Source organism: Elephantulus edwardii, unplaced genomic scaffold (assembly GCF_000299155.1).
Source record: "Elephantulus edwardii isolate Elephantulus edwardi_28Jun2011 unplaced genomic scaffold, EleEdw1.0 scaffold00030, whole genome shotgun sequence".
In the NCBI taxonomy this organism is placed as follows: Eukaryota; Metazoa; Chordata; class Mammalia; order Macroscelidea; family Macroscelididae; genus Elephantulus; species Elephantulus edwardii.
The window spans coordinates 19498757-19521865 of record NW_006399780.1 but is presented as its reverse complement, the minus strand read 5'-3'; the positions used below and the strand labels follow the sequence as shown (position 1 = coordinate 19521865).

At 46.5% G+C, this 23109-nt stretch overlaps 1 protein-coding gene across 1 annotated transcript in view; it reads right to left on the bottom strand.

Annotated features, from left to right (window-relative positions):
• Nucleotides 1–4134: 4134 nt before the first annotated feature.
• HOXC4 (homeobox C4) overlaps nt 4135–23109 on the bottom strand; it is a 38166-nt gene continuing 19191 nt past the window's right edge. The window contains exons 2-4 of the mRNA XM_006883919.1: nt 6892–7010; nt 5816–6260; nt 4135–5329 (exon numbers count right to left, since the gene is read on the bottom strand). Of these exons, the coding sequence (XP_006883981.1) occupies nt 4974–5329; nt 5816–6260; nt 6892–7010 (920 nt within the window). The 3' untranslated portion in view covers nt 4135–4973. The remainder of the gene's footprint in view (nt 5330–5815; nt 6261–6891; nt 7011–23109) is intronic.

Below are 23109 nucleotides of genomic sequence, written 5' to 3'. Positions count from 1 at the left end.
AATCTGGTCAAATTGCTGTTAGATGCTGGCGATTGTAAATTCTTTTTCTTAGGCTTTGTGATCCTGTTCTCCCTCAAGGATATTCTACTCTTAAGAGCCTCCATGCAGGTAGGACCTGCCCCTCTACCTAACTTCTTTTTACCAGCTGGACCTGGCCAGGATCCCACAAAGCAGGAACATGGGCTGCTGCGGCCTTTATCTCTGCTTGCATGGACTTGAGTTTAGCTGGATCCACCCCTGTGTGGGAAGAATCTACAGAGCCGACATCAGAGAGAAGAACAGAAAAACTGCTGGCTAGGTTTAGAAGGAGTGCCAGGTCCAGGAAGGCAGTCCTGGCTCTGGAGGCCTGATAAGAAAATCGCGGCTTCATTCTGCCCCCTAAATCCAAGAGGCATTCCAATTCCTTAAACTGCACAGGCTTTGAAGGAGACTGAGAGACCCCTTCAGTACTCTGGTTTAAACAATGCATCTCATCACTTTTAATCTTCAGGAGGCAAATAAAACTCAGACATCACAGGCAAGTCACACATTACAGGAAAAAAAATAAAATTGGAAATTGCCAAGAGGGTAGAGAAAAGGGCCGGTCTAGGGGAATGGTCAGCTTTATCAGTAAGATTGGTCTGAGGCAAAGACTGTCGTCCCCCCCCCCCAGATTCCCCAAATGTTTATTTTGGGCCCCAGCCCATCCAGATAAATCAAGCTAACAGATTAGGAAGTTCATAAAATTGTATTCTTAGGTAATGACATCCAGAGAGGTAATAAATATTCCCTCTGCTGTGGTGGCCACTGAGGTGGGGGATCCTCCCTCTCTTTTTCCCAGCCTGGAAGAAGTCTCTAGGAAGGAGAATCCTTAAATTAGAATTAGCTCCCCAAAGGTGGGATGCCCAGTGAAAACTGGGAAATCCAAAGAAGCTGCTTTGTGAGGGGAAAAGCCAAGCTCTTTTCAGGACTGGGTAAAGAACAGAGAAAGATGGCAAACTTGTCCCAGCGCACACTCCATTCCGTCACAGCACCCTTGATCTGAAGCGCTGGATCTCAGATCCGGCCTCTATAATCCCAGGAAAGCATACAAACCATGCCTACCATCATAGGGCATCTTTACCCCAAGCTCCTGTGAACCCTATAATTGTTTTATCTTCCCCATGACCTCACTAAATACACACACATCTAACAGCGGGCAGATGTCCCTGGATTCCATTCTGCCAGGTCAGCACATGGAGAAGCCTGGTGCACAGCTCACAGGGAAAACTTCATAGGAACTTCATACAAACAGCAGCAAGAGGCCCTCAGAGAAACAAAGTTTCCCAGACCTCCTCCACTAGTCTCACTTTCCCTGCTCCTTCTCTCTCCTTTCATGAGTCAAGTTTCTCCTCCACCCAGGTACACAGACTTCATTCTCCCCAAGTCTCTAGCAGATACACACCCCACACCCACCCACCCCACACCCCCCGCTGTTCACGACTGGGTTTCTCCAGTCTACCTTCCGCAGACCCAGAATTGAGATAAGAATTGAGAGACAACAGTGACAATTTAAACTTTTATGCCTCCTCACACCTAGAGCAGTTCTAGTGCTAACTACTTACATGCCAAGGGCCTTTTTTAATTTCGGAAACCTCCTGGTGCTTGGAGAGGAAAAGATCTTGGAATACTGGTCGCCGATTCACCCTGTCTTCTTTTTATTTAGCCATTGGAGAGAGAGATACAATGTGCTAGCAAGCATGCACTGAGCCTTGCCTCTCCCATTACTCTGGGCAAGAAAACCCAGCTCCACAAAAGCAGTGGCATCCTATCTGGAAACCGGGGGCTGAGCAAGGGTTGGCTTGCAAGAGGGTTGGAGATGGGGGTAGGGGAGAGGTCAGAGGCGCTGCAGAATATAAAGGTGATGGGAGAGAAATGCTGTGTCCTCCCCATGAACCTGGGATGTGTCCTGCTCCCAGTCTTTCCCCACTGCTCAACTCAACTTTAACAACAACAACAAAAAAAAGCCCAAACAAACAAAAACCCGCACCCAACCCAGCGCTTTGATTCCCAGCGAGGCGACAGCACCATCAGGCAGAGCAGCGCGGGATGAGGAGGTTGAAGATAGGGCACTTGGCCCAGGCAGGCCCCCACATTCATCCCTCCGCAGCAGCCGCTAACTGCTGTTCTAGGTGGTGAGGTCCAAGGCAAAGGAGAGTTTTGGGGAAAAGAAGTGAGAATAGAGCCTACTGGTGGGAAGGCCAGAGGCCAAGATCTTCAAAATGCAAATGTGAAGAGTTTGAGTTTTGTTTCATCTGGCCTGTCAGAATTACAAATTTCTGATGCCTCCCCTTTTCAGATTCAAGAGGAATAGGAGGCATAGAATGACAAGGGGTGTGAATGTGTGAAAAAGAGGACCAAAAGCTCTTGGAGAAGAGGAAATAAAAGAAATGTCCCAACATTTTTATGCTGCTTTTTCTGAGCTAAAGAGATCTCTTCAGCAAGTTCAGACAGAAACTAAAGTAACAAAATAATGTCCTCTTCTTTGCTCTTTTCTCTCTCATTTTAGAAATAAGTGGATAAGGTCCTTAAACACAGAGGAATAAATTTAGGAGAGAACTATGGATTCTAATTTGGATTGTGTCCGTGTCCCCCCCCCCCCCCCCGCTTCTTGTCCTTCTCAGCTTCTTTACAGACTTGAAAAGGAGCCCTGATCCACTGCTCATACCTTCCTTCTCTTTCTCCAAACACAGACCCCCATTTCCTGCCCCAAAATGAATTCCCTCAAGATGATAGGGGATACATTCAGCTTTGGCCCTTAATTCACTTGATTACATAAAACAGCTCCAGATAATTGTTGGCCCTGCTTCCTCATACTATAGGCAGCATGTTTTGCTGTCTCCAGGGCACCATTGAGGGAGGAGAAAGTAGACCTAGAGGACCAAGCAAATTCTCCCAAACACATACACACACACACTCCACTTCAAGTATCTAGCCAGCAAGTGGTTTTAGGAGGAAACAACTCCAAAACATACCAAACAGATTTTCATAACATGGTTTTGCTGTTTCTTTAGCTTCCAAAAGTTGAGGATAGAGCAAAGAGGTATTTCTGGCACTCCTACATATCTCAGATTGCCTCTCCTTTTCTCTTCTACTCTGATATCATTCCTTCCTAAAATTTAATAAATTGCCTGAAATCAGGTCTACTGACCCTCCCCTTGTACCCATAAATAATTTAGCAAAATTTTGAGTAGGCCTTGTTTTGATCCTGGATTTCAGGACCAGAACTATTTGGGAGTCTTTGGCTTTAATTAATTATTCAAGTAATCCAGACCAGTTTTACCCCCTTTCCTCTCTCTCTCTCTTTTTAAATCAAGGAAATACATTGTTTTATAGGTAGAAGGCCTTGTTTAAGCTATCCTTAAACCTTCCTGGAACCTAAGTGTTCAGGGAGCAAGCATATAGTCCCCAAGTCTCTTTTTGATGTCTGGTAAATCCACCATAGAAGTTGAGAAGCATTCTCTCAAATAAAAGTGCTGCATTCTCTCTCAGCACCAGGCTTTGAGGCCTACCCATGCAAGGGGGCCTCCAAGGGCTCTGGCCTCCACTTCACCCTTCTCTCCAAGTCTAAACAAACAGAGAAGCCATCCGGACAGGTCACTTTGCTGCTTCAGAATCACTAGCTCAAAACCTTTTTCTTCTTTTAAGGAGAACTTGCATGTTGACAGGGCATCTCCCTCCATCCCTCATCCCCAAAGAGGCCTAAAAGATAAAAACTCTTCTCCCTCTCACTCCCTAAACGTGCCTTCTTGTCTGAAAATTAAGCAGGCCTGCTCAGCAGAAGGAAGAGAGGAGACTAAGACAAAAATTAAGGGATTATATCCAACGACAGCAAATGAGTGACTTTCACACCCAGATCAATTTTAAGTACCCCTAAGAAAGTGTCTGCAGACCCAGAAGGAAGGTAACAGAAGTCAGCCCTAATCTTCCATGACTTCTTTTCTGAGAGTACCCTGTGCCAGTCCCTTTGCTGTTCCTTCTGAAGACATTGGAAAACTGGACTTGAGAGTAAGGCTTGTGTGTTTGCTTAGAGTTAACTTAGGCAACTATAGAAAAGATGAGATGTTACCAGGCCAGAAGAGGAAGGTGATAAAAAGAAACCATCAGACATTGACGTAAAACTAATTCACATCCACTCGTTTATTATTGATCACGGGGCATTTCACATTGACACTAAAATTCTTTATTGCAAGTTTTACAATAATCAAGTAAATTCAGTCCAAAAACACAATAACCACGATGGGGTGGGAGGTGGGGAGAGAACTCTACCTATAGACTGTCTCTCTGAACTGAAAGTTCATTTTTAATTTCTTTTGGCTCCTCAAACTGAACAGCTCTGAGAGGCTCTCCAGATGCATTTAGCTTTGTCTGTTGTCTTCCCCCCTCTCCCAACCCCCCAACAATGATACAAAAGAACTTCATAGCTTTGTTCTCCTTAAAATGACTTCCCCCTCACTAACCTCCTCTGGTGCATTTTCAATGCAAAAGGCCTAAGGAAAGAGGGGGGAAGGAGGAGGAGGAGAAGAAGAAGGATGAGAATTGGTTTAAAAATCTCTCTCTTTCCTTTTTTCTTTTCCTCATTTCCCCTGAAATTCACCTAAACTAGACCATCGCACCTTGCAATATATAATTTTTGCAGCTTTTTTTCTTAAAAAATAAATACCCTTCCCCAAAATGGCCTTTAAAAAACAAAACAAAACAAAACCCAGCAGGTATCATGCTAAGACAACATCACATGCTTAAAAGGGTCTTTAACAGCAGAAGGAAGAGAAGGGCAGAGGGCATGTTTGTTTATCTGTTTTGTCTGTTTGGAATTGACAAGGGGCAAGGTGGAAGGAGGAGAGAAAAAAACCAAAATATATATATATATATATTAAATTCTATAAATAAGAGTCAATTTGTGTGTGAGGGTCGGGTCAGGGCCCTGGGATGGGGGCAGGGGTGTGAGTTATGTTTTATAACCTGGTAATGTCCTCTGCCCGTTGCTGCTCCGGCGGCGTGGCGCTCTGGGAGTGGTCTTCAGAAGTGCCTGGGGTGGCTGCCGAGAGGGTGCTGGGCGCAGCGCCGGCCGGGGGCGCTGACCTGACTTTGGTGTTGGGGAGTCGGTGGTCCTTCTTCCATTTCATGCGACGGTTTTGGAACCAGATTTTGATCTGCCTCTCAGAGAGGCACAGCGAGTGGGCGATCTCGATCCTTCTCCTCCGGGTCAGGTAGCGGTTGTAATGAAACTCTTTTTCTAATTCCAGGACTTGCTGCCGAGTGTAGGCTGTCCTGGAGCGCTTGGGTTCTCCTCCGTTATAATTGGGGTTCACTGGGGAGGAGGGGGAAGGGAAAAGCAAAGAGTGGGGTTCAGAGGCAGCAGGCTCCCCCCAACTCCATCCTCAGTTCTGAGGAGCAGGAGGAGGGGGTAGTGGAAATAAAGTCATCAAGCTAAATGGGTTATAAAGGAGTTGAAGGAAGCTGGAGACTTTGTAGTGTAATAAGAGGGGAATCCTCATTGTAACGACACTGAATTATTTATGCGCCCTTAGAAAGCGAGCATAGTTTTCACACATACATAACAGATCGTAGCACATGGCTCGGACTGCCCAGAGTAGCTAAGCCATAAAATTTATGGGGGATGTAATTACCCATTCTCGCTCGTAAATCCAGTTCAATTGTGCTAACCCAGAGTCGCTCCTGGAGAGAGAGGCGGAAGGAGAGAAAGGAGGACGGGGGGCCAGAGGGGGCCAGGGAGGGTGGAGAGCGCTAGGGAACAGGGGAGGGAGGGGGAGAGCAAAAAAGCAAAGTTGCCTACCCGTGCTAACGTGGATTTTTTTCATCCATGGGTAGACTATGGGTTGCTTGCTGGCGGCGCTGGAGGGATGGTCGGGGGCTGGCTGGCTGCAGGCTGGCGGGGCTGGGGACGGGGAGGCGGAGGCGCCTGAGAGAGGCGCCGGCTCGCAGAGCGGCTGCGATTTCTCGGGGTGGTGGTGGCCCGCCTGGGCCGGCCCGTGGCCTCGCGAATTGCCCGGCCCCTGGAGACTGGTGCAGCTATACTGGCGCTCAGGGTAGCTAGGGCGCGGAGGCGGTGGTGGGTACAGCTCCTGGTGGTGATGCTGAAATCCCGATTCCCTGGTCCGGCCGTAATATTCCGGACTGTGTTCAGGGATGTAGCTATTTTGCGAATATTCTTCGCATGGAGGAAATTTCGGATCGATGTAGTTAGAGTCCATCAAATACGAGCTCATGATCATTAATTTCTGGAGTGGAAAATAATTTTTCTCGCTTTGTCGTTTTTCTGCTCCATAAAGCCCTCCTACTAGCTAGCGACCCTGTAAAGTTACTTTCACCATGTGACTCCGCCGGCCAATCACACGGAGCAACCCAGTCCCCGGATAAGGAACCGAATCGCTTTATTCAAAATGTATCCAATTTTTTTTTTTTGGTGGTGGTGATGGTGTTGGGGGGGGGGTGGTGAATGTGGAGTTTGCTGGCAGGGGTTGGGGTGTCCCAGTGCACACCTCGCCAGACTGACAACCCTCCCCTGCAGAACGGGGTGGGAAGCCCCCAGCTCTTTTCCAAAGTATGGGCCTTGGAGGACTGTTGGGAGGCCGTGGTTCAGCCTCTGCCCATGGTATGTCTTCGGGGAACCTGCGGTGAGTCCCACAGGCCTTGGCTTCTGAGCCTTTCCTGAGTCTCCATTCATGGCGATTGTCTCAGTTCGTGTAGGTCACCAGGCAGCGCCCCTCTTTCGCAGGAAGAGGAAGTTGAATGTGGACTCGAGTGGAGGTTGGATGGGGAGGGGCTCAAGCTGAGCCAAGAGGCTGGAAAAGCCTGGGGTGCCCCCATCCAAGGATCCCAGAGTCCAGCCCCTCCCCCATTCACACTCACCCAACCCTCTGGCCGTGGGGCCTGGCGAGGCAGGGTCCCAGCTGGACAGGACAGGTACAGGCAGCGGGATGCAAATGACTCTGACGTCATGCCTGGAGGTCTGGGGGTTGAGCCCCCCGCTAAAGAGAGACAGGAAGCAGTTGGCAAAAGCAGCGGTCAGAAGGTTTGCTCTCCACCTCTACCCACTGACCCTCCCTGCCCCACCTAGAGCAGAGGATCTCTTTTGCTTCTGGCTCAGGTCTCCACTCTGCTGTCTAGCCTCGTCTGCTGCTTTCTGACAACTCCCTCCCAGGCTGGCTTCTGAGGATCTGGGTGGGAGGAGAGCGCCTTGCAAACAACCAGTGCCCTCCAACAGTGCCAGTTAAGGCCCTGGGAGCTGCCCCTGCCCATACAGTGCACACTTAACTAGGAGGGAGGCCTAAGTACATAGAACTTGCTCTGGCCAAGGGACTGTATCCATGTAACACGTGTGTTTACATGTAAACACAAATCCCCAAGGACCAGCTCCAGGCTGCCTTCCAAAAGCTGAGGGGTGAGCTCACCAAGTGTGAGAATGGAGCAGGCCTGGAGGGGGCTCCAGTTCATTCCTCCCTCTCTGCACCCTGCTATATATCCACAGGAATACCTGATGGGTGAAGGGGTTGGGGGTGGTAGGATGATGGGAGGACTGCTTCCCCAAATCTCTCTATGCCTGGAGGTGGTCATGCCAAGCTACCAATTCCAATTAACTGATCTTTCATGACTGAATTGGTGGGGGGAGCGGTGGGGGGAGCCTAGGGAGGGAGCTGAGTCCCCTTGTTGTACTTGATAACAATTATAGTTTAAAATCATAGCTTGCCGGGGCTCAGCTATATTTTACTTGATAACAATAAAAGTGACACATAAAGTTAACTGTTTATGTTTTATTTATTAGACTAAATCTGCCAGCGGTGGTAGGAGCGCTTGCCTCGTCGCTACAGCTTTTATAGGGCTGTAAAACGTCATAAATCAGTCTCGAGGAATCGCCCGCACTCTTTGTGTCTGCGGCGGCGCAGGACTGGCGGCCGCTGGCTGCCTGCTCCCTCCTTTCCACGAAAAGTCGTAATGTGATTTTTTCCCTCCTCTGATTTTATTATTATGATCGCCGCCGTGATTAGTCAATCTACCTTTAATTCGCCGCCCTCCGCTGCCTCCTCCCAGCCCAGCCTGGTTGACACTTGAATAAGTACCTTTTAAAACGGCATAACAACTATTTGAGGGTTTAATTAGAACATCTGCAATTAAGGGAATGAGGAGGGGAAAGGGAAAAGAAATAAATAAATGCAGCCCTTGCGAGAGGAAAAAAGACTGAAAACGGCTGGCTCCCAGCTCTTTTCTAATCAGCTTTGGGATATGAACAAGGGTCCCACTTACAAATTAGGGCTCACCCTCAGGACTAAATTGAGGGGAAGGGAGAACAGGCGATGAAGGTAAAGAAATACATTCTTGGCGGGGGGAGGGGGGGTTGGAACACAGCGTGCGTGGAGCCCTCCCTCTTCCTAAACTTCAAATCACCACTTCATTCCATGTTGCTCGGCTTGTGAAGAGCCAGGTGTTGTGGGAAGGAGGGAGGTTCACTGGATGCCCTCTTACTAAAAGGACAACACCGTGCCCCCACTACCAGATGCATCTGGGAACTGGAGTTCCCTGGAGACACCCTTTAGGTGAGACTCCTAAATGTTCCAAGTTGGTGGAGAACCCCTGCCTGCTCCTTTCAGGCCCCTCTGCTTGTAAGGACTGCAGTTGGGTTTGGATGCAAGAGGAAATTTAGAGACTTTAAAGGAGGAGGGGAAGGCTGTTTGCTTGACAGTGGTCTAGAGTTGTGTATTGTTTTCATTCTCATGTTATATAATTTAGATGGTGGTCATATAGGTGGGTTAATTATAACTTTCTGAAGCGGCAAAGGAAAACCTATGCTGAGTCCTGAAGTGCACTAAAGCAGAAGTCTGAACAGCAGCCGCTCCAAGGGGAGGTCCAAGGTTCCCACCTTTAATCTCCCTTTTGGGCCTCCACCTGGATGCTGGCTGTCCTATCTCATCCCAACCTGGAATATCTCTTCCCCACCTGGACAGGTGAGCTTTAGGCCTGGCTTCTCTCCTCCCAGCCTCCACACCCATCTTCTGCCTCAATTCTATTTTCTTCCATCTCTGCATTCTTTGAGATTTGTTAAGTCTGCCACAAGGTATTGCCCATTGTATATATACTCCCTCCCATTGGGTTTCTGAGCTTCTGCAGGTGGAATAGAAAACCTACTTTCTATCAGTGTTATGTGAGCAGATACAAAAAGAAGACTCTAATCAAATATCAAGTCTGTCTTTGGTTATTACTGTTAGCACAAATATATGCATACATACTATTAACATTTATTAATGTATTAAAAGCCTACTTATACAGCCATAAATATGTGGAGTTCTCATTCCAGGTTTGCATAGCTAATTCAACATGTGCATCCAGAAATGAATTCTGGGAGGTTACCTCAAGTATGTCCAAACTTATCTAAACTCTTTGGGGATCCAATATAACTTAATAGGCAGTAAGTCACCTATAACATGGTAAAATAACAAGCAATATCCCACTACACACATGCACACAGTTTCACCTGCATTTTATTAGAAGCACAGAAATAAAATACCTTCAGAAGACTCTTGCACTTAGCATTGGCTTAATTGGGATGGGGATTACTGAGAGAAAAAAATCTATGATGAATCCTCATATCTGGTCCTGTATTTTGTGCCTCTTGCCTCCTGTCTTGCCAGCCTAAGGACTCCATCTCAGCTCTGCTTCCACTTTGATTTGTCCTATTTTATTTTTCTTTTTTCCTGATCATCTTTTGCCCGCATTTAAAGATTCTCCGCACCACCACCTCCCACCCCCACCTCACACTCACACACTCAATCGCCTTTCTGAATCTTGATCTGGTTTCTCTTTCGGAAACACGTTTCAGTACAAAGCGGCTTTCCTTCTGACACCGCGCTGAAGAAAAATATGTGTCCATTGTGTGCAAGGCCTTATTGTGCCTGGATTACCATACTGACCGTTGGATAACCCATATTCCTCCCCTCCCCGGTAACAAGCTGCCGACTGAGAGACCTCAGCAGCTCCACAGATTCTCTGCTGTATTAAAACCTCACCTCTCAGACTTCCTGAATTTTCTTAGGGGAAAAAAGAAATGGGAGAACCAATTCAGGATTTGTCTGGCAAAGAGAAGGAAACGAGGACATGTTCTTCCCCATTGTCTAATTGTTGCAGGGTTTTGTTGCTGGGCTTATTTGGTTGGTTGGTTTTGTTGCTGGATAGGTTTGGGGTTGGGGTTTTTTTAAGGAATAAAAACTTACATTTCTCTTTTCTCTCCCTGAATGAATTCACTTCTAGATAGTATAAGATCAAGCAATTAATTTCATTTTTTTTCTCCCAGCAACTTGAAAATTCCAACTAAAGCAAGACTCTTAACCCTTTTTTTTTATTTTGTGTACATGTGTGTACTTGTGTGTGTGTTTTAGCCCTTTCTAGTGCCAGCAGGCAGAGCTAATGTATGCAAAAGAACATGCAAATGTTAAATTGATTTTTTCTTAAATCTCTTGTCAGTAAAAGTAATGAATTGGTCTAAAATGATTTTAATAACCTGGACTTGTCACCAGAAAATACTCAACCTTTTTTTCTTTCCTGAAATTGCTTATAGTCTCAAGGAAAAAAAAAAGCAATCATGGAATGTTAATTTGCCCCCCTTTAAAATATTAAAGATGAATTTCTCTTGTTTGTTCGGAGACCATAGGCAAGGTCCTCTCATGGATTTTCCCCCCGCCTTGCCTCGCTTTCCTTGGAATTCAATTTTTCTCAAATCTCGTTTAAAGTGGCTTTTTAAAAAGTGGCCGCATTTTAATATTGGTTAGACAGAATGACCTGCATTTCACCTCGGGTGTTTGACTTGTTCCAATAGGTCACTGCCATGGGGTTATTGATGGGGAAACTCCATTGAAATTTGTCTCTTCGCAAATGGCCTTTAGATCTTCCAGCGAGTTCAATAACTAGTTATAATGTGGAAGGGGAAAAATGAAGGCCCTGGGCTAACGAATTTGATGTTTCATTTTTATGCCAGAGAAATTGTTAGTTAGAGGTTGGGCTCCCACCCCCTTTCTTGCTCATCCCAGCTTCACTGACCCTCACCCTTATCTAAAGATGCTGGATTACACATCCCCTTTAAAACTTGGACTATGTTTGTCTCCCTTTGATGCAAACTTCCATTCTTATTGTTAGGAATATTGTTGAAATTTTTATGTGGATACAGGACCTAGCAGAGGTTTGCAGTCAGAACTTTCCTGTTTGAGGCCAAGGGACTTTTCCTTCCAAAGAAGCCTAAATGATTTTGAAAGGTCTAGATTTTAGGCTGACCTAGGACAGTTTATGGAGAGCTCCCTGGGCTGATGCTTTCAGAATTAAGGAGATGAGATGAGATGAGATGATAAGACTCTGGGATCCCTTTGATGGGAGCATGTTAGAATGCCCTAATCTATTCCTAGCTTCTGAGTTGCCAGAGGTACCAGGAACCCCAAACCAAGGAAGACAGAGGGAAGAGACTGAGGATAGAGGGAGAAAGAATTCTGTGGAACAGGCAAGGGAGTCCTGGCTCCCCCTAGGATCAGAGACAGAGTCCCTAGGAACTTAGTGAGTGATGATTATCAAACTCTTTTCCTTCATTAGAAGCGATCTCTGGGAATGTTCAAGGCATGAAGAAAGTACATTTCAGTGAATTATAAAATTATGAAAGTGATGGTGATTTTATAAGGGTTTCCTTTCTCTAGAGTGCTCAAGGAGGAGTAAAAGCTTGGAAGGAAGAAAGGTCTTTAATTTATCCTCCCCAACCATAGACAAATTGAAGAGCCCTTGACTTCTCCAGAGAAACTGCAGTTTTGAGAAAGGGCTGAAAAAACCTCTCTGCCAAAGGTTCCTTTCTGAGTTGATCCAGCCATGCCTTAATATTGCCATTATTAACCTCAATAACAGTGAGGACCTCTTCCCCTCAGTAAACAAAGCTCCTTGTATGCTTTATTTTTTTTTTCTCTAGAAACTATTCCTTTCCCTCTTCTGCCCCCAAAAAGACATAATTCCCTCAGCCCAAGTTCGCCCTTTCAATAACCCTCTTCCCCATAGCTTTGACCCATACATCAGCCAGTCCAAAGGAATACATTGAATTCTGGGCTGAAGAAATTAAGATAGAAGAAATATGAAAATGTCTAAAATTGGGGTTCCACTTTCCTCTGTGCCCTCAGCCCCAAAGGCAGCACCTTGGTGCTATTCGGGCTGTTAACACGCCTAGCAAAATCTAGACATCACTGGGATAGAGGAAGCGGTCCTCAGTTATGTACCACAACCCCACAAAAAGAAGAGAACCCGATAAGGGGCTATGTGCAGGGCTTGAGGACCTGGCCTACCTAGGAGTGGGCTCATTGCCTTCTCTTACCAGGCAAAGGGGAATTAATAGCGATCTGATGTAAACTTGTCCCGCAATCCCACTGCGCGCTCCTGTCCGAAGCAAGGGAGCCCCCATCTCCCAGGCCGCTCCCCAGCTCCCCACTTCCGCCCTTGGCCGGCCGTTCCAAACCCAGACCCCACAGCCTCAAGACTTTCCCCTTCCTCATTTTAATTACTTGATTGATTTTCGCTTTGGTTGCGTCGGGACGCCCCTGCCTCGGATTGTTAAAACCTTTGGGCTCCCCTTTTGCATTTCCGAGTCCTTCGGACTGGCTGTAACTTAGAGGCTGCCCCTCAGGCAGCCAGAGCGCATTGTGCCGCTTCGGTCCGGGGTCCTGGGCCCCCGCCTTGCCCTACACTCCAACGAAATGGCCTTCCCCCGGTATTCTGCGCATTCAGGACTATAGCTGTCCCCAACGTGGGCGCAAGATATTGTGGTCTTGCCCATTCGCCTTTCGGAATTAAGTTGTGCTCCATTATTCTCTGATAGGAAAATGTTCCACGTTTTGGATTATCACTCCATGCCTGCGCTCAGGGATGGGCCTTCTGCGTTTTAGTGTTTTTCTCTCTTCTCCTGAATAAATTGTATGTAAAAAGGTCTGGATTGGGAGCCGAGGAAGCTTGATGCCTGGCTCCAGCTGGCCTCGGCGGGAAACTCGAGCCCTTTTCCCCAAAAGACCTGGGTCCGCGCTCAAGCTGGAGAGAGACGCCTGGAGGAGCGAATTCGGCCACAACTTTTGTGGCTGAGGGCGCGCGGGAGCGCAGCGCTGGCGGTGCTGGCCGGCGGCCCTCATCCCGCAGTGGGCGGTTGGATCTGATTTTCACTCCACAGATGCAGGAGACTCCCTCACCCGGATAGCCCCCGTGGGCACCACAGCAGCACCTCTCAGGGACAGCTGTGGGCACCCACGTCCAGAAACATGCGGTGTAACCCCTACATCAGAGTGACTGAAGGTGAGGTGAACGAAGGGATAGAGGGGAAGAATTGTAACTTAAGAGCAGTTATAGGATGGGGAGAGACAGGGGAAGTCATGGAGTAAAGAAAAGATGTCCTTTCTCCCACCTTAGCTGGCTTCTTTCCCTTTATTTCCTCCTGAAGAAGAGTTGGTGTGTTGGGTTTTTTTGTTGTTTTTTTTTTCTCCTCAAGCCCCTGGTTTCCCACTGACTCTCTCATCGACTTACTACTAATAAACACTTGTCTGTTTATTCTCCTACATCCTGTTTTTTCTTTGGTCCTTTCCAATAAGGGAGCAATGGATTGCTTTTAGCAGTGTTTTATGATTATATTGTTTTCCTCTGGGGGTGGAGGGGTTTGGGGAATGGATTTCCTTCTGGGGAAGAAGTTCAGCACAACTTGAGTTGGTCACCACCTTGTCCCTCTGCCCTGACCCACAACACTCCAAGCCTTGTTGTACCCCACAGGTCCCCTTCCCTAGGCAGCGATGTTGCCTAGTAAATAAGAGTCCGCCTGCCTGGCTATTAGGATTCTGGAGTCGTTGGCATCTGTAGCAATCATTATTCAAAGCCATAGAAGCCAAAGGAGCTGAGGAGTTGGACAGAAAAAATCTTGGAAATGATATACAGGAGCCGCTGAGGCATCAATCCCAGCCGATAAGAGTGTGGCTGCTGGGAGCCAGCCGACCCACTTAATTGGGCTCTGGGCACTACAAGCAATTGGGACAGGGCACTTTTGGGTAATGCAGTGATCCTGGCACCATTTGGGCAGCCTACAAAAAACAATTGGATATTTCAATGCCCCTTTCCCCAAATTTACAGAGTTGTGGTGGGGTGGGGGAGACCTACATACTCCTCCACCCTGGGAACCAAGAGGACCTGGTCTGGAGGAATCCATCTTTTCTCTTTAGCTTGAAAGGTGTCACTGTTTACGGACCCTGGACTGGGGCCTCAGTTCATAGTAACAGTCTGGAGGGAGGAAGTATGGTCCGTAGTAATAGTAATAGAATCATTTGCTTTAATAAACAAAACACCCAAAAGATATTTGTTCCCCAGCTCCATCCATATGATATCTTCACAGATTGCTGAGACATATGTGGAGAGGGAGATAGTGAGATGAAGTGAGTTTAAGTCCTTCTAGAGGAAATCTATGCCCCTACACACATATGCATCATGGAACCATCTCTAAACATATGTTCAAATATCTAAGTTCATGATAAAACTGCAAAGATTATAAACACTTTCAATATATAGTTTAACTATGTAACTGCTTTATGGGGAAAGACCCTTGAATATATCTAGATAAAATTTTCAAAACAGAGGTTGAACAACAGATGCATAGGATGGGGGGGGGCGGAATTTAAATATTAATTTAGATGTTTAAAGAAAGCTATACCAATATATCACATCATATATATCCAACTACAATACAAAGATGGGTAATGTGCACACAGGAATTCTGACAGAAATGTTTAACTTACTACAGATCTATAAATCTAGAGATCTATAAATCTGCATTTAAATATAGAGAAGAGAGGAGTGTAAAACATATATCCTGTTATATAGACACAGAATGATCTATAAATACATTTTCACATATACAACTCAGAGGACCACTCATCTCGCTATAAAGACATATGCATTTGCATGCGGTTCTAGGAATGGGCATTTATCTGACTTTTGTGGGTTTAGGGTGTTCCAGCTCACAGTTCTCTGGGAAATTGTTGATGGCAACCTAAAAGGGCATTGGAAACTAATCTATGGTCTCATTTACAGCACATGGAGCTTTCTTTCCCCTGCGATGAATATGAGACCTGAAGACTGAACCTGAAAACATCCTGGCCCAATGAAGCCCAAAATTGCTTTTCCCCCTCCCTTTCTACTCTCTACCCCAAGGTTCAGGGAAAGGATCTTTAGGGACTGGGGTACCTTTAAGAGGGGAAGGCTCTCTCAGCTCTCTAACAGCCATTTAAGTAAAATATTATTTTGTTTGGAGACCGCTTGATTGAGAGAGATGTGAGAAGGCTGCAGACATTTGTGTACATCCTTACTTCCAGCTTAATTACATAAAATCCAGGCATAGATCTTAGTGTTTTCTCCTCTCACAGGGCTCTAGATGGGGTTTCTTCTATGTCTCACTCCCATGTCCTATACTTTTGGCTTCTGTGAGCACCTTCTTGTACACCTTAACAAGAACGCCTTTGTATTGAAAAAGGGGGTCATAAGAAGACAGCTTCCTCAGAAAAAAGGAAGTCCCAGAAGTCAAGGTAACTACTGCCAGGTTCAGTCAGTCAGCCTTCAAAGTTCTAGGCACAGAAGCAGTTGGGAGACCAAGATCTTTATAGGTAAAAGGAAATAAAAGGTTGCAGGCTTTTTAAATCTATATTCTTGAGGAGAGAAATCACCAATGAGCCCCTTTCTTCTACCAGGAAGGGGCTCTGGAGAATAAGGGTTACAGAGTAACTAATTTCAGTCATCAAGTATAGGCTATCAGACCAAGGGATCTCTAGTACTTGAGGGGGCAGAAGACTCTGGAGTTCTCTACTCCCTTTTATTTTTCTTACACTTAAAAAAATTTGGTTTACTGGGAAAAGATTCAAGGAGTTACCCCAGGTGGGCTCCAGGGAAATACAATCCAATCTAGCTGGTCAGTTTAGAGGAGAGTGATTTACAAAGCAAAACCTTAGATGCTACTTCCTGAGAAGTCACTAGATCAAAACAGCTTCCTCTGGGCATTTATGACCCAGTCCCTATTCCTGGCAGGAAAAGCACCCTCAATAAAACCTCAGCCCACGCCTCCATCCTCCACAGGGGAAGGGGGAGACACAATCCAAAATGAGGGGCTTGACCTTTACTCCTTCCATTTACACACACACACACACACACACATGCATTCATACACACTTTTCTAGTCAGAGAGGTGCCTTTTTAGAGAAGTATTACTTGACAAGATGTCTTTCCATTGTTTATGAAAAGAAGCAGACCTTAGAGATTTGGAGTTTGAGCTCAGAACACTCTAGCAAAAGTAGAATCAATCAGATAAAAGCCAGCCCTCTTCTTCCCCAAATTGGCCTCCATATCCATAATGCAATCTAAGCCAACAGGACACCACAGGTCACTGAGATCTATGTAATCACTATCCTCAGGGGATGCTCCAGGTTTGGGTTTCCCAGGGAGGCAAAAGGGAGGAAATGCAACAGTTGCCCAGAACTAGAGGGGTAGAGATGGGGTAGAAAGGACAAATGGTCTCCAGGATGGGCTGATGGGGTTTCAAGGGGAAAGGTAGAAAACAGATGCAACAGAAACTCTGAGGCTGGTTTATTGTGTATCGGAATTTTTCTTTTTTTATACCATCCTTGTGCACATGCATACAATTCTGGCTGTGTTCATCATAGGGGCTGGGATTTTCCACAGAGTAGAAACTAGCTAGCCCTACCTCTCTGAGACCAGGGACATACACAGCACTGAAGGAATTCCCAATATCTGTATCCACACACTTGACCTGCCTATTAGTAGGTTGCAGCTCATGGGAGGACTTTCTGTGTACGTGTGTCTAGGTAATAGAGAAGTAGCTTCTTCCCTGCACCAGTTCTTTAGCATGTCCAGCGGCACCTTCCACTGGAGATGCTAAGGCCTGGTTATCAGAGACTGTACAGGATCCTGGATAAACTACATCAACTTTGCTAAATTCCAGATTGCACCTTCTCTGCTTTTCTTTTGCCCCAAACAAATACAATACCAGGTTTGGAATCTTTCTAGGTATTTTTGTTCCCCTTTGCCCCTCATTGAGACTTAAGGATGGGAGAGAGAAAGATGAATTCCAAGAAGAGCTCAAGAACAATGACAAGTTCTTCAAGAGAAGAGTTCAAAAATAATGAGATTTCCATTCTCTCAGGTTCCTCAGACCTTGCCTAGCAACTTTCTGGACTTTGGGGACCCCACCAAAAAATAAAAATATCAGGACAGTACCATTCCTGCTTACATGGCTCTAATAAAAAAGAGGATGACATGATGGTCCTTAGGCAGCCTAATCTCCTCCTTAAAGTCCTTAACCCATAAAACCCTAGCTTGGGGTCCTAGATTCAGATTGTCTACTTTCTTTACCTCACAGGGCACCAGGGATGTAATCCCCTGAAAAGAAGGCTCAGAATGGGTGTTTTTTTCCCTCACAAAGATGAACACAGAATTAAAGCCCTGAATGAAAATGTTTCCATATTTTCCTCTCAAAATGATGCTCAAAGCAATAGTATACAAAGAAAGACTACTTGGATTTTAGGAAGTGTTGAGGCAATCTAGTAAAATTCCAGTGCCTTCATCAATAGAGCCAACTTTCCCTGCCCTTCTTTCTTCATCCTTCATAGTCACTAATAACCCATTGAAAAGAAGTATACACTGGAGGTGAAGGTTGGTTTCAGACACTACCATATCATCAACTAGATGGGGGCGGGGGGAGAGAATAAATGTACATGAATGTGTGTGAGCTTTAATTCTAACTCTTAAAGAAGGAAAGTGTACTGTATAGTTGACAATGGCTTTGGTAGTGGAGGCCCACCAGTTTCAGACAAAAGCTTGCCCTCTTACCTTCTCATGCTAATCCTTCCCACCTGGGTTGCAGTATTGTCCCCCTAAAGGAGCCCTGCCCAGAAGATAAACAAGCTGGAAGGGGGTTGGAGGGTTGCTGACAAAGATCAGTCCCTTTCAGCTTTGTACCTCTTGTACCACCAGAGGAGGGCTTGGAGGTCTGAGCTGTACAATCCACCAGAGCTCTTACCCTTCTGTCATGGCATAAAGGGCAGGAACACCAGGAGGAAAGGGAAAAGGGAGGGGGACCCAACCAGAAATTTAGCCTTAGAACAAAGATCTGGAAGTGGGAGTTGGGGGTAGGAATGCCCTGACATCCATTAAGGCTCAGCCAGATGTTTCTGAAACCAGTACTTCTGCCTCACGTGTATATCTGCACTCAGAAAATAACTTCTCACCTTCTGGCCTAACCTACAGAAGCACAAACACCAAGAGGTACACTTTCAGTGATTATGTCCTTTGAAAGCTATTGACTAGGATATAGGATCATCATTTAGCCTAGCCTATTATCCTTATCATCATCACTTATCATCTTATCAAACACATATATCTACTGTGGTGTGTGAGAGTGAAGAGTCTGTGTTTATTTCCTTTCCTAAAACTCTCAACTGGCTGAAAGTTACTCAATTAACCAGAGGTATAAATACCACTTTTGAAAAGTCTCCACACCTTTACTTCCTTTCTCAAATATGCCCAGGGAAATTTGATCAAACCAGTGTCTCCTGGAACATTTCTGAAAGATAGACCAAAAGGAATTTCTCTTAATTGCCCAACCCTCTGCCCCCATGAGATCTGAAATAAAAACTCCTAAAGGTAGATGTATATGGAGTAATCAGAATGTGAATTCAGGCTTGGAGTTCAGAGTCACACCTATGAGTTGAGTTTATAACTCTAAAACTCAGACAATGGAACCAGATAATGCTAGTGACCAGGGGAACAATCTAGAGGACACCCCCACAACTTTAGATCCCTGTACAGTTGAGGCTCACGTCAAGAATGACTTTGACAGAACCAGAAGACACACACCAAAGGCACCTCAGAGCTGTTTCAGGGATCAAGTGAGGGGGCAGTTGTCGGAGTATTCTCAGCAAGATTCCTCTCTTCTGAATGTGAGATTGGAAGATACACGAGGCAAGCAGAAAGCGAGGAGGGAGAGCGAGACTGAGACCTAAGTACTTGTTTTGCTGATTGGTTGATGGGGGCCATGTGACCCTGCTTAGCACAAGCCTGATTGGTTGTTTGACCTTTTCTCGGGTTAAAGAACTAGGAACGAAATAAAATGCTTTCCGGGTTGACTAGGGCACCTTGGCACCTGGCTCACAGCCCATCCCCCACTCCATAGCGCTCTCAAAACTGAACAGGACGGGGAGGGGGTTGCGAGTGAGAAAACCAAGAATATCTGGTCCAGTTTGCACTTGTTCTGCTTCCAAGTGGAACTGATAAAACAGTAAAAAACAGATAGATGGAAATTCTTTTAGGGGAAAGAAGATCTATTTACTGGGAGGAAAGGAGATGTTGGTGATGTTTAAAAGGAACTTTTGGGCGTAAACAAAGGCATGAGGAAGTCACTGTAAAAATCTATATAGTATATTTATACAATGTTTGAATTAATGTAATCATAAACACACAACTGGTACACGCCTCCACGCGGAAGATGGGATCGAATTTGAACAAGAGATCGGGAAAGCAGCAGAGTCTTGCCTGAGTGTGAGGCTTTGGCGTTGGCGAATTTCCTGTTTAAAAATAATTGTCCTCATCCATAGGATCTTGGGAGGTCAGAGGAAGAGAAAAAGGAAAGTTGTAGCCCAAAGGAAATGCCTTTCACCCTGCCACTTAGATCGGAAAGTTCCCTAAATCTTTAAAAATCACAGACTAGGAGAAAAGTGGAGAAGGACAGGTAATGAAGGGTGGGCCTGAGTTAACTTTTCTAATGGGCCACTGGAATGAGCTATCTGGAGTTGTAACACTTACCAGGGTGTGTAAGGTGGGGAAAGAAGGAAGCCCAAATAGGGACAGTGGTCCAGATAAAGGTGAGCAAGAGCCAAGGATGGGGCTCCTCCTCATGTCTTTGACTCCCCATGTCTCTGGGCCTCTGTCCACTCTTCCCTTTCCCTGAATCTCTGCCCCCACCACCACTGTCCCTATATATTTTTTTTCCCCTTCTATCCCTGGGTGGCAAAGGCAGTGCCAACAACGTCTCCTCCCACCTACTGAGTTGCACTTCCACACAAAGCCAGGGCCCCAGCCTTCCCCCTCTGCAGAGTCTTGACTCTCTGCTCCCCTTTCCCTTCCAGTCCTCTAGCCTAGTCTCTCCCCCAAGGGCCGGGCAGCCTTTCACCCTGCTGTGACTAGTAGCCTGAATTCACAAGTGATCTCTTTCCTAGCTTAGCTCTTGGTGGTGCGCAGGGAAGGTGTACACCACTGGCAGGTGTGGAGGACTCCTGTCTCTCATGCCTGAGGCCTCTGCCTCCACTCCTCTGAAACCTGACAAGAAAATCCCAACCTGAGACTTGGTCACAAGACATAGTGTCTAAATTGGGACCTGCTGGCTCCACCCTGCTTCTCTAAAGGTCACTTTTGAGCCTAGCCCTAGGGCCTCTCAGTGTAAAGAAGATAACACTCATCCAACACATTTATACATCTCTCACAGCAGTAATCTCTGATTGACCAGCAGAGGAGGGGGCAGTAGCTAGATTTTCCAGGCAAGGGCTAGGGAAGCTGGGAAAGGCTCCAGCCCAGTTAAGGGAAGCCAAAGTGGCCTGATACAAACCAAGATCCAGGCTCCTACAAAACAGCTCTGACTACCTTCTCCCACTCAGGCCTGGTGGCAAGGGGGGGAGGGGCTGTTTCATGATCTCTGGACTCACCAGCTATCTTCAAGATGTTTCTAATAGCAAAGGCCACAGTTTTGGATTCCCAAGCTCCAGAGCCCCCTTCTCTGATATCCCACTATGCTTGGACTCTGGATCACAAGGCCTGAACTCACTCATCCCGGGAGCAGTGAGACCCAAGAGGCACTTTGCACCTAGAGTTTACACACTTAACAAACACCAAACACCTCTGCCACTGGATTTCATCACAGCTGTGGAAGGGGAAGGGGCTGGGAAGGCCTAGCAATGCAGTGAAGGAACAATCAAAGTCAGTTGACCTGTAGTCCAAAGGAATAAGTGCAGGGGAGGAGAACTGATGGCCCTTCATATGCACACACACACACCCTGCACCCCTACTCTTTTTTACCCGATGATATCCTTCTCCATTCTAGCCCTTTTTCTTTACGTTCAACTTGCCAGCCTTCTTCCTCTGCCCTTCTGGAATGGAAACTACTTTGCAGTATGGAAAGGGGCTTTAGGTAAACCAGAGAGGGTTAGAGAGAGAACAAAAAAATTAACTTACAGCATTCGCCTGGGATTCATTTGCGAAGATGTAACCTCTCTCACCGTCATCCCCAGCGCTGTAATCCCCTCTAACTGCCAGGTCCTCTGTCCTAGCATTAAACCTCACCAGCAGCTGCGTGGCTGGACAGTTAAGATTATATATGATGTAAATATATTGTGGGTTTGTCAGCTCTCCCTACACCATAAAACTTGGTTTAATGATATCACGTGGTCCCTCAAGAGCCACTCACGGGCTTGCCTTCAGGCCATTCACATAAATAACCTCCAAAAGTTTCAAACTCCTAAATTCACAAAGAAGCTGTGCGTATTTCTCTAACGCTGTTACACTAAAAAGCCCGTGTGCTGCTCCTTTGCCCCACCCCCACACCCCCTTACAGGGTGGGGAGGGGAGAGAGGGTGGATCCTTACTTATTTATTTATTTATTTACTTACTTATTTCCATAAGGACCTGTCGCCTTCAAGGTCGTGTTGATATTTTTTCTTCCTATTTTTTTTTTCTCCTCTCTGCTCTAATTGCTCAGAGTGGGCCGTGTCCCCCTCTTTCCACTCCCCCGGGAAGGTAAGTCATGCTTCTTCCCCTTCTTTCTGCAGAGGGGGTGGGTTCCAGGGCGAAGTGGTGAGGTAGGCTTCACGGTCTTCACTTAGGACCCAGAAGCCCCTCCAACAATTCCCCCAGAGCAATGCCATATCCTGGTACTTGGAGACTGTGCCAGGAGGCCGGCTGGTAGGGGGCACCACCGCAGGCCAAAACAGAAGCCTCTACTAAGACAGAATGCAAAGGTCTGGGTAGTACCCACTCCCAGAGCAGTGCAGGGGAGTAGGTCTGAGGCCTCTGATTTGGTTGCTGGTATTGAAGCTGCTGAAGCAGAAAAATGCTGGAGCCTGGGCACACAGACTGTCCCTCCTGCAGACTGTGGAAGGAGGGGGAGAGAGCAGAGAGGCACAGCTGCACCAACCCAAGCTGAGCCAAGTTGAGGCAGTCCCTGACTGGTTTCTCAGGAAAGAGAAGGCCCATACCCTGCTGGAAAGGAACAGATAGTGCAAGTGGAGGGAGTGGTGCGCCCTGCTCAGTGGTTCTGACCAGTATTGCCCCCACTCCTGGCAAAGTTCTTGGTACTCCCAGTGGGGCAACGCATTCCCTGGGGAGTAAGCCCAGAGAGCCTCTGCAGTCTGGGAGGTTGGGAGGGGTGATCTGGAATGCGACTTAGGCCTCTTTCTTAGTTAACTGTTACCCATTGGAGACGCCTGTGCTTCTCCATGCTTCACTGCTTCCCCAATAGTTTTACTCAGCATGGAGAAAAAATTAAAATAACTCCCTGAAGAAAATTACACATTTTATTTCAGTGAGAGAGAACAGGAAAGAAGCAATAGAGAGGAGCTAGTGCTAGGCTAGGCTGGGCTGGCTGTTGGGTGCATGCTGAGAGATTACCAGTGCCCTAACCTGGTTTGAAAGCAGTGTACAGAAAGGTGGTAACAATGGGTGAATCTCAGTAAACATTTGTGGAGACCCCCTGCATGTCATACATGGGGTGAAGAAAGGCTTTTAAGAACTAACAGACTGGTACTTTAGGGAGTGAGATGCAGAGAAGAGAGTCTCTAATAGATCCAGGGATCATCAGTATTAATAATAATAAATATGCTCCCTGGCCCTCCCCAGAGCTTCTCTGTTCCCTTTCCCTCGTAGCTGCAAGGGCAATCCCGTAGTCCAGCTCTTGAACTGGATTGCAACACACAACCTCCTCAATGTGGAGATCCTAGGTTCCACTCCAGGAAATCACCCCTTTGTGGGAGACAGGAGAGG